The sequence below is a fragment of the Zalophus californianus genome, chromosome 4, assembly GCF_009762305.2.
Source record: "Zalophus californianus isolate mZalCal1 chromosome 4, mZalCal1.pri.v2, whole genome shotgun sequence".
NCBI classification, from domain to species: domain Eukaryota; kingdom Metazoa; phylum Chordata; class Mammalia; order Carnivora; family Otariidae; genus Zalophus; species Zalophus californianus.
The window spans coordinates 43,433,130-43,449,273 of NC_045598.1; the positions used below are offsets into that span (position 1 = coordinate 43,433,130).

Consider the following 16,144-nt stretch of genomic DNA (forward strand, 5'->3'; position numbering starts at 1 on the left):
TTGCTCCACTTCCTGATCCATAGAGCTCTGGGGAGGGCTGGACCAATCTTTAGGAGGATGCCAGAGCACTTCTCACGAGAAAGCACTGGAAACCCAACCCCCGCTCCCCATGGTGTAAACTTAGAGAAACACGGGGGTGCTGGAGTAGCTCTGAGTGAGGTCCAATGGCAGGAGAAGGCCCCCAGTCTCCAAAGAGAACTCATCTGAGGGGAGACATCGCGGGTGTGGACAAAGACACACGGGACTTCGATCAGCTTTTCAGTCAAGGATCCCCATCTAGGTAAGGAAAAACACCACCGTGAAAGAGGCACCAGTCCTCAGCTTGCAGTCTCCCTGCCCAGCACAGTGTGGGCCTGCACAGCGCTGCCCCCTCCTCAGACCCGAGCCGCCTGGATGCGTACAACCAGCCGCCAACAGCGACACCACCTGGCGGAGGCTGGGATGACGGCACCAGGTAGGGTGTCAGCACCCTTTCTGTTCCTGGAGTTTGGAGGCAGGACGGGCCCGCTGTGGAAAAAGTCCTCAGGGTTCCTGAGTCGGTTCTGGAGAGTGGAGGCCCCTGGATGGTTACTGAGCTTCCAGCCGATGAAGGCTTGTGATAAGCGATTAGTTGGAAAAATAAGAGATGCCCTTGTTTTTATCCCAAGTCGGTGAAGCCCTTGTGCGTTTAGGGAACTTCAGTTTTACCCTCTGTCACCAGGGACCACAGCTATCCACGTTGACAAGTAACACACACGGGAGACTTCTTTCCGATAGCAGACTTTGAAATTAGTAACAATTGCACACACACAGAACATGCCAGAGTTGACAAAGTTCTTATGCATTCAGGCCCTTCTCTGAGCCTCAAGCCAGCCCTGTGAGGTAAGGAGGGCACACGGATCCTCCCTAGGAAAGTGAGACTCAGAGAGGGACAATGACTTGCCCATGGCCACCAACGAGTCAACAACACCCGGCCCTGCCCCTGTTGTGGGGACCCCAAGCTGCCTCCCAGGGAAGCCCACACCCAGGTCCCTGCCCCCCTCACAGCAGCATCAGGACCACGATGGCAACGACCATGAGGACTCCGGCCAGGATGCAAAGGCCCAGGAAGACAATGTCACTGGTGTCCTGAGGCACCATGGCCACAGGGCCCTCCAGGGCCTCCACCTCATCCCTGGGTGGCGCTTCCTGAAGATGCTCAGCTGTGGCGGCATAGGGCCCAAGCCGGTTGGAGCCAGACAGCAGGTGGACAGAAGCCTCCTTGCGCCGTGGCTCACAACGGACCTCATACTCATGGATGTCCTCCTGCCCGCCAGCCGAGAAGTCGATGTACAGCATGCTGACAATCACTGAGGTGTTGTTCCTCCGCTGTGGGGGTCACGGGGCACTCACTCACACCTGAAGGGGCCGGGGCTGACCCTTTGCCCCTAGATATGTAGGGACTCTGTGCCAAGGGGGCAGAACCCCAGGAGCCTGGGGTTCTAGTGCCAGCTTGACCACCGACTCCCTTCCCGTTTGGAAACTCAGTGTCTCCTCCTGTAAAAGGGACACTATGGGGATGTCTGATGGGTCCGTGTTTGCTCTGGCTTTAAGGAGGCGGGGTCTATGAAAGACAATAACAGCAAGAGCAGGCCCATCTGCCATGTTCCAGGCTCTGTTTTAAGTGCGTTGTCTCATTTCATTCTCACTATGATCCTCTCTTATTGGTACCATAAAATCCCCATTTCACAGATGAGGAAACTGAGGCCCAAAAGTTAAATCCCTTGTCTGAGGTCACACGACACACAGGTGACAGAGCGGGCAGGCAGGAACGGTAGGAAGCTGCTGTCCCTGGACACTGGGCCACCCCTCTGAGGAAGGCTGTGAAAGGGAGTTTCAAATGGGCTTCCGAAAGGCTCTGATTCCATGCCCCCAAAGGAGGCTTCTGATTTTGTGCCCTCAACCTGTCTGCCCCCAAACCCTCTGAGGAGGACCGGTGTCCTGGATTTTTGTGATACAGAATTGAGACCCTGGACAAAGAAATACGGGGCCTGTGAGTAGAAGGGGACCCAGTAAAGTCAGTCCACATGATAAAGAAGGGAGGAAGAAAATCACAGAAAGTGGAAGTTTTAGGGGTTTTTGATGAGGGAGAGACTTGAAGGGGAAAAGCCAGCCACACAAGATGTGCTGTTATGGTTATGAAATCAAGTTTCCAGTGTTTTTAAAGAGATGCACAGAAAGGTGGTCATTGCCTTGGGCTGTTCGAGCTGTGCATCTTTGAGAGCAGCTCAGTGCTCTCAAAGATGGTCCTCGAGGATCTAGGATGCATAACGGTGACACTAGGAATCCAGGAGTCTAAGTTTCTCATCTTTTATGTTTCTGTGGTATTAGCCCCAAGATTCTATGATTCTGTGGCTCCGAGTTATGGTGGTGGTTGCATGCCTCTGAGCCTCTGAGTGTCCATGATACCTCGTTCTCCGTTTCCTGGTTCCCTGCCTCTGGGATTCTCTGTCCCCGTCATTTCATGACTCTGTGGAGTGTCCACAGAAAATCCCTGGGGGACTTAGGGCATGGGGTCAGGGTGAGGGCAGATCATCTTGGCAGCCAAGACTGCCCCCACTTCTCTCCTCAAGTCAAAAGGATAGAGGTTGCCGGAGGCTGGGGAAGCAGAGGGGTGGACTGGAGGGGCCCCAGGTGGACATTTGGCTAATGTGGGGGGCAGGGTGGTACGGCTTGCTGGGAAGTGCATGATTTCTACCAAGCCAGTCTGGCACATCCCTGGATACCAAGGCTTGGGGGTGGGGGTGAGCTCTCCCTGGAAGGGGGGGCATCTCTCCTTTCCCCTTTAACCTGCCCCTAAGAATGCAGACATCTGAGGTGCTTGGGCCACTGCCCAGCGACTCCAAGGGCCCCAAACCTGAATTCATTTGTAAGCCTCACTGCCTTTGGGGGGAAGTGGATCCTGTTACTTGAAAGGCCCTTTTGTTCTGTGGAGCACAGGGACCATTTGGATCACAGGTTGGGGAAGGGGCCCCTGGAGGCAGCCAGGCTCCAACAGCTCTGCATGTGAAAGGGGTGAGGCCTGGGGGGTGGGGAGCTCCTGGGAGAAGGGAAGGAAGGGCAGGAAGGCCTCCAAGGATGGTCAGGGTCAGGGCCTTGCAGGAGGAGCCTTCCATAGGTTTGTCGCTGGGTTATTCAGTGGGGCCCCCTTCTCTGTCTCCCATTTGAGTTCTTTGTCATGTTTACACTGAGCAAGTTTGTTGAGTTCTGCATCCGGGCTTGTGGGGTCACTGAGCCAGGAAGAGAAGCTGAATTCTCAGGAATGGCAGGTGCCTCTCAGCAGGGGTCAGACCCCGCCCCCTCATGCCTGCCCTCCCCCCCTGCGCAGCCCCTACCTGAGACTCGGTGCCGCAGGTGTCAAAGCGGGCCTGGATCCGGAAGGTGCCGCCGGCTTCCTGGGCGGCACAGCTGCGGCTGCCCAGGTAGACCTTGGTCCGCTCCAGCGGTGCCAGAGCCTGTGCGGCGATCAGGATCTGGAAGTCCGTGCGGGAGCAGCTCACGTTCATGGGCACAACTGGGGACGGAGGGAGGGAGCGGCTGGAGGCCTTAGGGGCAGGAAGTCTGCCCCCACCACCCTGAGACCCCACGCAAAGGATGATGTGTGGGAAAACTGAGGCCCAGAGTCGGGAGATGCCTATGCAGCCTAATGGGGATGTTTCACGTGTGTTTCTCCGTTTAACTCCATCAGACTATGAGCTCCCAAGGGCAGGTACCCGGCCTTCTCCTGTCGTTGCAGCCTGGCTCGGAGCTTGGCAGGTGCTGTGAATTCTGAATTCTGAATGAATGAATGAGTGAGTCAGCGAATGAATGAATGAATGAATGGGTCAGTGAATGTATGAATGAATGAACGGATATTCTTAATCATAAGAAGAGGTACTATTTGCTGATCTCTTTTCCATGTGCCAGGTAATTCATTCAACCATTTCACAAATATTTCTTGATGGCCTACTATGTTCAGGACACTATTCTGGCACCACAGAAAAAGAAATGGAAAAAAACCAACCCACCAGCCCAAACTTCCTGCCTTCTTGGACCTTACATTCTAGTTGGGCAAGGGGGCAATAGATAGGTAAAATGAAAGATGTGTTGGAGTGGGCTGAAAGAAAATCAAGCAGAGAAGCAAGACAGGGAAAGACAGTATGTGTGTGGGGGTGGGGGGCAGAACTGCGAAGAAAGCCTCACTCGCTCCCCACGGTGATCCCATGAGGTGGACACAACTAAACCCATTTTACGGTTTTGGAAACTGAAGCTCTGAGAGGTAAAGTTGTTTGCAGTGGTTGAGTTGGGATTTTAGCCTTTACCAAGTCTGGAGGTGACCCCCCCCCCTCCATTTGGTGGGCCCCTGCAGCCCTCCAGGCCAAGATGGTGTGACTTTCTGTGTGTGGGTGTATCAGCCTGCGTGTGTGTGTGTGTGTGTGTGTGTGTGTGTGTGGGCGGGGGGGCACAGTGCTGGCTGGGGCGGGGGCAGTGGAGGGGGAGGAAAGGGTGGCCGCTGGGTGGGAAAGAGAAGAGATGGCAGGCAGAGGCCTGGAACTCTCAGCCCCTCTCCGGGAAATGCCTCAGACATATTTCAGCCTCTGGTGTCTGGGCAGTCGGGGATTTATGGGCCCGCCGTCTCCCACGATGATCTCGGTGGCGCTGAACTGTGTGTCACCCCTGATTGATGTGAGGTTGTCCTCTAGCCAGGAGGCCGCCTGCAGCCTGGACCACATCTGGAGCCTCGTCTAGCACGAGTGCCCCTGTCTGGCCCTGGGCTCCCACAGGGATCTGGGGAGGGGGGTGGGGCAGGTGGGAGCCGGGGCTCCTGCCCCTGGAACAGAGCCAGGTTGAGAGCTGCCCCACCCTCAGGCTCTGTAGGCACCAAAAGGAGAAGGGGCTTGTCCAAGAACCCACGTTGCTGGGAGAGGACCCATGCCTGGAGATAAGACGATCAAACCAAAGGGGACCTTAAATATCCTTCAGCCAGTGTCCTCATTTTACAGGTGGAGTAACAGACCCACAGAGAAAAAAACACCTGCAGCTAGCTATGGCAGAGCCTGTGGCCCCTGGCTCTCCAGAGTGAAACCCTAGGAGGGGTCGCTCTCACAAGGGACAGCTCTCCTCCCCCAGGTTATGGAGGAAGCCAGCTGAGGCCCTGGAGGGCGGGTCTGCCCAGGCCACTTCACTGCCACTAGCTCGCTGCGGCGCAGCGGTGTCCTTCCCCATGACCACTTTCGTAAGGGGTAAGGACGGAGGGAAGATGCTTGATTGCAGACCAGGCCCGAGACATGTGAGGGAGAGACATCCACCCTCAGCAAGAATGTCCTCTGTTCTCTCTTTTCATCTGAATGACCCCCTGCAGAAGGCATTCATCAACCCCTTGCATGGATGAGGCCACTGGATGGTCGGTAAATGGCAGCATTTGGATGTGGCCCTGGTCTGTCTGAACTCAGCCCTGGCTCCCTCACCCGGGACCCTACTAGGCCACAAAGAAGGCAGGCAGGGGTTCTAGTCTTGGCCGTAACCCCGTTGCCCACGTGACCGCGGTGAAGCGTTTCCTCTCTCTGCACCTCCCTTTCCACACCTGCACAACAAGAACCTTTTGCCTGCTCAGGTAGAGGGCAAAATGGGTCCAGAGCACAGGCTCTTCTGGGCCCATGGGCCAGGGAAGGGTGACGGGAAGAGGCGAGAGACAGTGGAGGCTGCTGGCTGGCAAATCTAACGGGCACTAGGGAAGCTGGAAAAGCCCCGTGCCAATGTTCTCAGCCGCCTCTGCCGCTGGGCATGGCCACCTGACCAAGTTCAAACTCTTGAGACCAAGAAGTCTTTCAAGAGCTTCTGAAAATGCTTTTGTTTTCCTGGTAACAGGACATTTGTAGCTGGCATCTCCCCTACACTCTTCCAGCCTCGAACGTGGACATGATGTCGGAGTTGTAGCAGCCATCTTGCAGTCATGCGGCCAAGAGAATCCCAGAGGTACCGGCTGAGACAGTGTTAAGTTCCTGAACTAACAGAGCAGCTCCCTAGCTCCAGACTTCTTGTTATGTGAGGAAAACAAAAGCCACTTGTTGAGGCCACCGGCAGTTGGGACTTATGACCGATATAAGCAAAGCTTGTTGACATCTCCATGGTTATGCCAGTTGTTTATCACAAGTAACATGGCCATATTTTGCGTACTACCCCTGGATACGCAGGATAAACCACAGCAGGAGAGAGGCCAGGGGCCCAAGGGGGAAGGAGAGAGATGGGGGAATTAGGGCACGTGGAGCTGGAAGCTGGAAAGGCAGGGCGCTGCAGTGTGGAAATAAGAAAGGGCCACACTGGTGTGGTCCCAGGGGCCCCAGGGCAGCAGTCCGCGGTGCTGCAGCCACCCGAGAAAAGGCTGGAGAAGACCAGCGGTGGGATGGAGGGAGGAAGCGGCAAAGGACCCCAGCCTTACCGCTCCCCGCCCCGCCGTCAGCACGCCCACACCCTCAACCCCAGCTGACCTCCAATGTAGGCCACGGAGAAGCCCCTTCGGGTGGTGCTGCGGTCCGTGTGCAGTAGAAGCAGAAGCTGGTTGCGGCTCGAGGTGACCGGTGCTGGCAGGTGGTGGCCGCACCAATTCCCCAGCAGGGAGGCCTCCTCGCTGGCCCCATCGAAGGCTGCCAGATGGTCGAAGTCACAGGTCCTGGTCAGGCTGTTGGGACCCTCCAGGTCCAGGTCCAGGAAGAACACCTTGACCCGGTAGCCTGGAGGCAGGCGGATGGTCCAGTGGCAGTGAATGTTGTTAGGGTAGGCGCTGGGGTACTGGGGACTGGAGAAGTTGCCCCGCACGGCCGTGTATACCTCCTGGCATTCCCCTGGGTTGGGGAGAGGAGGACAGAAGGGACCACAATGAGAAGGGTGGGGACTGTCACCCTCTGCAGTACAGCTTGGGCAGAGGGCCCCAGAAAGGTCCTAAAACCACCCTGGCAGGTGGTGGGCACCGTGGTGGGCAAACCAGACAATGGATCCCAAAGCCTGCTTTAAACAGAAACTAGCTGAAGGCCAAGACTCTCATTCCAATTGGCAGTCCACTTCACGAGTGCTGGTCCGGTTAGGAATTCAATAACCAGACCTAATACTTGTCCTCAGAGTTGAGTCCAAACTTGGACTTGACAGACAAGATGGCTCATAACATGACCTTGCTCATTTCCTCACTGCCCCTCATCCAGCCCTAACTTCCACCCTCCCCAAACACCTCGTAGCATACGAGCACACTAAACCCTCTCTGTCCTCCCTGCCTTCGCGCATGCTGATCTCTCTGCCTGGAATACCCTTCCCTTCCTTCTGCCTCGGGTTAACTCCTTCAAAGCACTACTCAATTCTCTCCTCCTCCAGGAAGTCATCCATGATTCTTATTGTTAACAAAGACCACAGTGGGTTGTCATTGTCTATTTCTTTCTCCATCTCCTCCACTCTCTACTTCATTCATTCATTTGTACACACATTGACTGAATCCGTTCTATGTGGCAGGTACAGAGACAAACCCATAGGAACTCACAGTCAGGGGAAATCAACGTGCCGGCCACGTACATAAATGATAAGTGTTAGATCGTTGCTGTAAAAAAAAAAAAAAAAAAAAAAACAAAAACAAAGAAAAAACTCCAGGAGGAGTTGAAAAGACGGACTAATTTTGAGTCAATCAGGAAGACTTCACAGAGGAGGTGACATGCTTACACCTTGGCACTGGCCAGGCAGGGTCATGCACAGCATGCACAGGGGCCTCGAGGTATAGCCCCAGCCCCTTCTACCTGAGAAGTAGTAGGCCTTGAAGCCCCGGCCTCCAATGTTAAAGTCAGACTTGAAGACCACCTGCAGCTCGTGGCCCAGGGACACAAGAGTTGGGGGCCGGGTGCTGCCACAGTAGTGATGCCCGCGGGCGGGGCCAGGCCCCCCAAGCACAGCCACGTAGTCATAGGTGCACTCCTCACTACCCTCCACCTGGAAGTCCACGAACACCAGCTTGACAGTGGCAGGGCCGGAGGCGTGGATCACCCAGTGGCACTCCACGTTGTTGGGGTAGTTGTCCGGGTACTCAGGGCTGGTAAGGACCCCTGAAAGGCCCACTAGGACACCACCACACACATCTGCAAAGAAGCCCTCCTGAGCTGACCTTTCTTCCTCCCCGTGGCCCCCCAACCCCCTCCCTTGGGAACAGGACACCCCTCAACGTGCCACCCCCCATGGGTATCTATCTCATGGAAACCTTGTCACCATCCACTGAGTGCTTGCTGTGTGGCAGGCACAGACCTGGCACTTGGCACCGACGCTGTCTTTTGACACCATTACCATCACCCTAGGGGAATGCACAGTGGTTCTCCCCATTCTATGGTTGCAAAAATGGAGGCACGGAGAAGGTAAGTAACTTACCTGGGGGAGTCTAGGTTCACCCAGATAGACCCTGAGACAAGGGTATGAGCATAAGGAGTTTATTTGGGAGCTATAAGGGCCAATAAAAGTCATGTCAAGCCAGCTGCCGAGCCCTGTTGGGGAATCCTGGGGGAATGGCGTCAGGCATACACCTCAGGGTTATGTCACCTGAGACAAAGGGAGCTGGGGCATTTGTACACCAGCTCCCAAGAGTCCAGGCCGAGGGCTGTGGGGATAGAGGTGACCTGCCGAAGTAGACTTGAGAACAAAGCTTCACGTAGAGATATGGAGGTTGGCAGGAGCCACTGAAGTGATGAGTCCCCGGGAACCTGGGTGGGGCCCTGACGGCAGGCCACCCAGCTGGTAATGGGGAGAGCAGGAACTGCCTGGTTGCAGAGCCTGGGCACTTGACCTTGTGATTTTCCTACCAGGCCTGTGGGGCACAGAGGCTGAGGTGCCCGAGTTCAGCAATATTCTCAAAGCTCCCTGACAGAGGAAACTGAGGCTTGGAGAGAGGGTCTGGTGAAGTGGAGATGGGCTTGAAGTCTGAAGATGGGTGTCGGTCCTCAGCTCTGTCTTCTCTGAGGGGTGTGACCCTGGGCAAGTGACCCAGCCTCCATGAGCCTCATGGGAATACGAGAGGTCGGAAGACCTGCCCAGCCTGATCCACCAGGTGCAGGCTCATGCAGAATCTCCAGTGCTGATGAAACCCTTTTGGAACCCAGCCCTGCCAATCCAGCCAGGAGGTGGCTGATGATGAATGCCCTGACCAGCTGGAGGCACCAGCAGGGTGGGGCACACTGCTATTTCCCAAGACGCCAAGAACCTCGCCCCAGGGCTTGGCTTTGTGAACCTAGCTCTGCTCTGGGCTGGGCGCTAAGACTTCTTGTCCCAGTGTTCGTGCTTTCAGCCTTGTAACCTTGGGAAGGCACACTCCCTCTCTACTCTTAACTTTATTGTTTGTGAAATGAGAGGGCAGGTTTTGACAGTCTGTGAGATCCTTTTCCATGTGAACACACTTAGCAGAAGCTTTTGAATTGTGCTCCGGAGCTTTGCAGCAGCCCCCTGGGGCATCCATCGGCCTGCATGTGGGGCAAATTTCACTCCTATGCTGTATTCAAGCTCTTTAATGCGCTGAACAACAGCATCCACAGGTCACAGGTCATATATAAAAATTTCACTCACTGGAGGCCATCCATATTGACTTATGTTTTCAGTGATTGGCTTATAATAAGTAAATGTTAAAAATATGAACTTAAAAAATACAGTAAATGCATACCAAGAAAATACTGCCTTTATCTTTTTTATATATAAGGGATTAACCTAAGTTTCCATTTGCTATAATGGTACTCCTGTTTTTAAAAATGCTGGAAAAGGGGCAGCTGGGTGGCTCAGTCGTTAAGCGTCTGCCTTCGGCTCAGGTCATGATTCCAGGGTCCTGGGATCGAGCCCTGCATCGGACTCCCTGCTCCGCGGGAAGCCTGCTTCTCCCTCTCCCACTCCCCCTGCTTGTGTTCCCTCTCTCGCTGTGTCTCTCTCTGTCCAATAAATAAATAAAATCTTAAAATAAAATAAAATGTTGGAAAACATTGCTTATGGTATTATGACTTTGATATCCTAACATTTTAAAAACCAAAGAGTCTAAAATTCCAAAACTGTGACGAGATCAGTCTGTGATTCTTGTGTTTTGGCATTCCGCAGTTCTGTGCCTCAAAAGCCAGCTCAGGGAGGGCCATCCCACCCGGGCCCTCCGACTGTTGTATGGGGAACCCTGCGCCCCAAGAGCCTCTGTGGTTGTCTGTGGCTTAAGCGGACACAAGTAAGGTATTGGGTTTGGGCCCTGGGAGAAGGGAGGAGGTTTGAGTGTGTGCAGAGAGGCCTGGAGACAAGAGGAAAGCTGAGAAGAGCAAAGCCTCTGCTCCCCTCACTAGACTAAGGGGCAGGTTTCCAGGTGGAGGGAGAGAGGGTTAGGGATCCACAACGTAAGAGGCATTAGGTAAAGCCTGGGGAGGGGAGCGTGTCACCGGCTCCACACAGATGGCCCTCGTGCATCTTTTACTCCAGAGGACTTGGGGTGGGGCGCCAGGGGTCCCTGCGCTCGTAAATGATGGGGTGCTGCAGAGGGACGGGCAGCAGGGGCAGCCTGGTGTCCTCTCCTTCGTCCTGATGCCATGTCATGGGATAAGAAGGACCATAGGGAGCACAAAAGGCCTTGCTCCTGGATACAGTGAGACCTTCCCAGGGCTCCCAGGACTGCTGCCCTGAAGGTGGGAACCCACAACCACCATGACCACCGCTGGAAGCTGTTCTTGTCCCTGAGCTGTGGCAGCAGGACCACCCAGGCTCCGGAGCTGCCAGCAAGCCTCGCCTCAGCCCACGGCTCTCCTCCCCCCGGCCCCCACAGGGCCCCCCTCTCCCTGCCAGGTCCCCCTTGCCTTTCTGGTAGCTGGCAGAAAAGCCTCGGCTGGCCACGTGCTTGTCTGAATGGAAGACGACAGACATGACGTGCCAGGAGGAGGTGAAGGGTGGTGGGGGCACCCGGCCGCAGAACCTCCCCAGCAGGCTGCCCTTGTCCCCCGAGGCCCCGTTGTACACCTCCAGGTAGTCGAAGCTGCAGGAGTCGTGGTACTCCAGGTCGAAGGCGTGGAAAGTGAGCAGCACCGAGGAGCCCTCAGCCACCACAATCAGCCAGCTGCACTCTGTGTTGTAGGGGTAGAGCCTGGGGAAGTTGGGGCTGGAGAAGTTTCCGGAAGGTGCTGAGAGCACACCCCCACATTTGATACCTGGGGCAGGAGGGAAGAATGGCTCGGTCAGTGCTGGGGTCCTGGGTGGTAGACCCGGCCACAGACCCGGCCACAGTCTTCGGGATGGGGTGAGGGAGCATGAGGCCATGACCCTAAATCAATTCACTGATGCACGTGTTTGCTCATTCCTCTGCTTAATCCTCAAATACTTATCAAGCACTCTTTTATTCATTCAACAAATACCGTCTGAGCGCTAGGCAATGTTCTAGGTGCTGGGGTTTCAGCAGGAACAGAACAGACAAAAATTCTTGCCTTTGTGGAATCTCCTGGGTGGTTCTGATTGGGGAACACAGATGATAAACACGTTGAATAAAATACAGAGCATATTGAAGAGTGATTAGTGCTATGGGGAAAAATAAAGCAGGGAGAGGAGACAGAAATGTTGGGGCAGATCTATAATTTTAGATAAAACAGTACCATATGCCAGATCCTAGGCGTATACCGTAGGGAATTTAAAAATTACAAATGATAATACCCCACCCTCCGTGAGGATGCGCACAGCCCTACTGTAGTGTCACAAGTACATTCTTATATGCGCGTATTTGCTTATATTTAAAAAAAGAAAACAATGGAAGGAAACTAATAAAAATGATTCTCTGTCAGGGGAAGGAGTAAACAGAGGGGAGGAAAACAGGCATGAAGCTAGACCTTTTTCAATGAGACCTGTTTTATAATTTTGACTTTATAGTCATGAATGACTTTTTTTTTTTTAAGATTTTATTTATTTATTTGACAGAGAGAGAGAGACAGGGAGAGCGGGAACACAAGCAGAGGGAGTGGGAGAGGGAGAAGCAGGCTTCCCGCTGAGCAGGGAGCCCGATGCGGGGCTCGATCCCGGGACCCTGGGACCATGACCTGAGCCAAAGGCAGACCTTAATGACTGAGCCACCCAGGCGCCCCTCATGAATGACCTTTAATATAATTTTTAAATTAGCAAAAAACCATTTTAAGTAACCCCTAAAAATCCAAAACTGGGGGTGCCTGGGTGGCTCGGTCTGTTAAGCGTCTGTCTTTGGCTCAGGTGATGATCCTCGCAGGGTCCTGGGATCGAGCCCCATGTTGGGCTTCCTGCTCAGCGGGGAGCCTGCCCCTCCTCCCCTACCCCCCCACCCCCGACTTGTGCGCGCACGCTCACGCTCTCTCTCTCAATTAAATAAATAAAATCTTTAAAAAGAAAACACAAATATTTTTTAAAAGTCCCAAACTGAGACAAATATCATATACACATATATCAAGTTGGAGGCACATTCATCATGGGGGGAAATGATTTCAAATGACTTGGAAATATACTTTTTTGACTGTACATTCCTAGTGGGATATATCCCCGGGACAAAACGAAGCAGAGAAGTCTGAAACTTGACTCAGGAGACTTACTATTTGTAATAACAGTCAGTACTGCTATTTTACAGTATTTTATAAATTGGAATAAAGCACCTCTGCTAATGTCAATAGGAGCTAAGATGTTCCGTGTAAGAAGAGAGTGATACAACCATAAAATTAAAAAATTAAATAGAACGCTTGTGATCTTCAATTTGAATTAAAGACAGTATGAATTTAAGATTTATTTTTGTTTCTAAAAAAAAAAAAAATTAATTTCCTAGCTCTGTTTACTGAAAAGGCCAAAAAGCCTATACCGGGCCCGGGCTGACTCAGCACGGGGCTCTCCCGGGGAGCGCACTGTGGAACGGGAGGGCGGTCAGCAATGCCACAGGGACCCGAGGGACGGGGGCTAATCTTGCTGGGCCAGCACTGTTGGGGGGATGGGGGCACAAGATTCACAGGAAAGGTGGTGTTTGAGTCTGACCAGGAGGGACAAGAAGGTCGTTAGTTGGGGACAATTTGGGGGGAGGAGATGGCACGTACTCACAGTCACCTAGCCTCCCTGAGCCTCAGTCACGCATCTGTGAAATGGGGTGGCTGTGAGCACTGATGAGACAAAGCTTCTCCTTCAAGGGCCTCAGATGCACACCCAGCTCGGGTTGTCGGCTCCCTGTCGGCCCCTGCGGCACGCCCGGCACGAACCCTGTCTGATTCATGCCTTTATGGCAAGAGGACAGAGGGATATTCTGTCCGGTGCCTGTCATTGTCCTTCCCCCAGCCCTGCCCATGGGACAGGAAAAGCCCTTGGAGTGTTGGAGCAGAAATCTTGTGGCCAAGGAGGTCCCAGGTGCCAGCACAAGTGTAGGCCTTGCCCTCCGGGACTCAGCCAGACGCCCTTGAACCCCAGGATCACCCTTGGGCCACTATAGCTCCGGAGGCTAGAAAATGGGAACAGCTAGCTTATCCCCTACAGGAAGGAGTGAGACGCCTGGGGACCCAGCCCACCTCTGCCACCGAAGAGGTGACTGGCACATTCCCTTTCCTTCTTTGAGCCCCACTTGAGCCTGCAGGAAAACGAGGCACTGAGGGCTGCTTGCTGAGCGCCCCCAACATGCACGCCCCTTGAAGTCCAGTGAACTGATACTGCTTCACAGACAGGCACACAACACAATGGGGCCGGAGCAGCATGAGGCGACCTGGGGCCAGGGTGCTAGCACAGGGTTCTGGGAGCTCCCAGGAGGGAGCCTCTGAGGCTGATGGAAGGATGTGGAAGGCTTCCTGGAGGAGGTGGTGTTTGACCCAAGTTTGATAGATGAGCCACATGTTCTCCGAAGGCAAAAGAGAACAGGGACCTTCCACACAGAGGGTGAAGCATTTCCAGAAGGGGGTACGATCCTCTGCCAGAGCTCGGGGTGCCCAAAGGACACAGGGGACCGAGGCTGGATATTATATAGAGAATTGGGGCCAAACCTGGGGGACGCCGAATGCCATCAGGAAGAACTTTGATTTCACCTGGCTGGTGGTGGGGAAGTGCAGCAGGCTCTCAGGAGGAGGGTAAAGACTTCCTCCAGCAATAAACCTTCCATTGCCTCTGAGCCGTTCCCTCAGCCCTTGGTAACTATACCTCCTTGGACAGGTTACTGAACCTCTCTCTGCCTCAGTTCCTTCAACTGTAAAATGGAGGACTCATACCCACCTTGAGGTTTGTCCTGAAGATTAAATGCAATTGTGTTTGTAAAGCATCCGGCACATAGCAGGTACTCTGCAAATACTGCCTTTTACCATCTCAGAAGCAAATACATCCTCAACTCAGCCAACTCCCCGCAAAAAGGCCTCCTGCTTTCTGGCCTCCCATATAGAAACCTCCTGAGACCCTGGCAGCCACCTGGCCACCCCCCAACCCCCCCACCCCCCCATCACAGAGCCTGCCTGTGTCCTCCAGAGCTCCTACCTTTCATAGCATGGGCCCTGGGGCCTGGGCCCAGCAGCACCACCACCAGCAGCAGACAGGACCCCAGCTCTGCCAGCATCCCCTCACTGGGGGCCCCCACGGGTCTGCAGAGCTCGGGGCAGGCCAGGATCTGAGGGTCTGGAGCAGGGGGAAGGGAAATGAGTCTGAGAGGGCCTCCAAGTTAATGGTGGCCTGAATAATTCATCGGCCCCTCGAATTAGTAAGCTGATCCCCAGGTGCTTCCTTCATTCCACCCTGAGGTGACGGATCTAGTGTCACCGGCTTGACACATTCTGAGATCTGCACTGGCTGCCCTGGATCGGGAAAGGACGCACCTCAGGGCGGGAAGGGAATTTGGTGATGGAGAAAGGCCATGAGTGTTGGGGCTAGGCAGATCTGGCAACCACCCTAAGTCAGCCTCTAGCCCGCCAGGTGGCCTTGAACGAGTCATCTAGCTCCTCTGGGTCTCAGTCTTACTCATCTGTCCAGTGGGGCCATTCAACCCTGCCTGTAGGAAATGGCAGGCTGTGACCTATGCTGCAGCCCAATGGTGGTCCCATGCCCACCCACGGAGGAGCTGAAGGGACCTTCTAATTAGTGGGACAAGTGGGAAAGGCATCCTTCAGACATGCTTAGATTAGCTCAGAGGGAGGGCAAAGGAGGCTGAGGGCAGCTGAGGAGGGCAAATTCTATTTTCATGGAAGAAAGCAGCCGGAATAACAGAATGGGAAAATTGTATTGTGCATCTCCTAAAGTGACCATGGATCCAGGCCACAGTGTAAATTCTGGCCAGGAATATTAGATATTCCCTCCTCAACTGATCCACAAACCCTGCCTGAGCATTACTCTGTGCCAGGCTGGGTGCTAGGAGCGAGGCTGCGGGAACGCCCTCAAGGGCTCTGTGTCCAACAGGAAACAGGCTCTACTTCCTCTGGGAGCCGTACTTGGTTCTGTTCAGCCCAGCGCTCGTTCTCCAGCAACTTCACTGCGCAGAGCCTGCACAGGGCATCCAAGGGAAACACGGCACACTCCTGCCTCCCAGTGAGGAGCCTGGGCTCTGGTTGGGCCCACAAGGTCTGATTCCTGGCTCTGCCACTCCTGCCGGGCTGGGGCAGCCTGAGAAAGTGGCCCAACCTCTCTGAGGCCCGGTCTCCCGAGCACGAAGAGGAGAAAGCTAGTAGCTTGTCGTCCGCTGCGGGGATTAGATGAGCCGGCGCCTCACTCTGTGCTTGGGAGCAAGCATGATTTTTATTTACCTCAGAGGAACTCAGAGGGCCATCTGCCAGACCACATGCTGCTTCTGGCCCATCCTTGTATCAGGAGGTCCCCAGGGAGCCCTTTGCTGCCAGCATGGGAGGCCACCTGGAAGGTGTTCAGCAAAGACCATCAGGGATGGTCGGGCCTGAGGGATTGGCTTACCTTTGGGGCTTGATTGGCAGCAACAGAAAGGTTCTGCTGTCCTGGGCCATCTGAGGGGACAGGAGATTTTATCGCCCCCATTGTGTGCATGAGAGAGGGTGCTGACCTAGTGCCTGCTGAGTGCTGGGGCCTGGTGCCAGGAGCCTCATGCCCATGCGCGTGTGCCCTTCCAACGTCACAGGCACACGGTAGACTCCCTGCCTCACAGGGGAGGAAACCAACATCTAAAGGGTCTGAGCCCACTGTCCTGGGTTGAGTC

At 54.4% G+C, this 16,144-nt stretch overlaps 1 protein-coding gene across 1 annotated transcript; it reads right to left on the reverse strand.

Moving 5' to 3' along the window:
• Nucleotides 1-1,020: 1,020 nt before the first annotated feature.
• On the reverse strand, nucleotides 1,021-14,545 carry CDCP2 (CUB domain containing protein 2). Its single transcript, XM_027569397.2, has 6 exons — nucleotides 14,467-14,545; nucleotides 10,827-11,174; nucleotides 7,773-8,108; nucleotides 6,486-6,839; nucleotides 3,354-3,532; nucleotides 1,021-1,347 (listed from the first exon to the last, which is right to left on the reverse strand). Exons 1-6 carry the CDS (start codon nucleotides 14,543-14,545, stop codon nucleotides 1,021-1,023), a joined length of 1,623 nt encoding a protein of 540 aa, XP_027425198.2.
• Nucleotides 14,546-16,144: the final 1,599 nt, after the last annotated feature.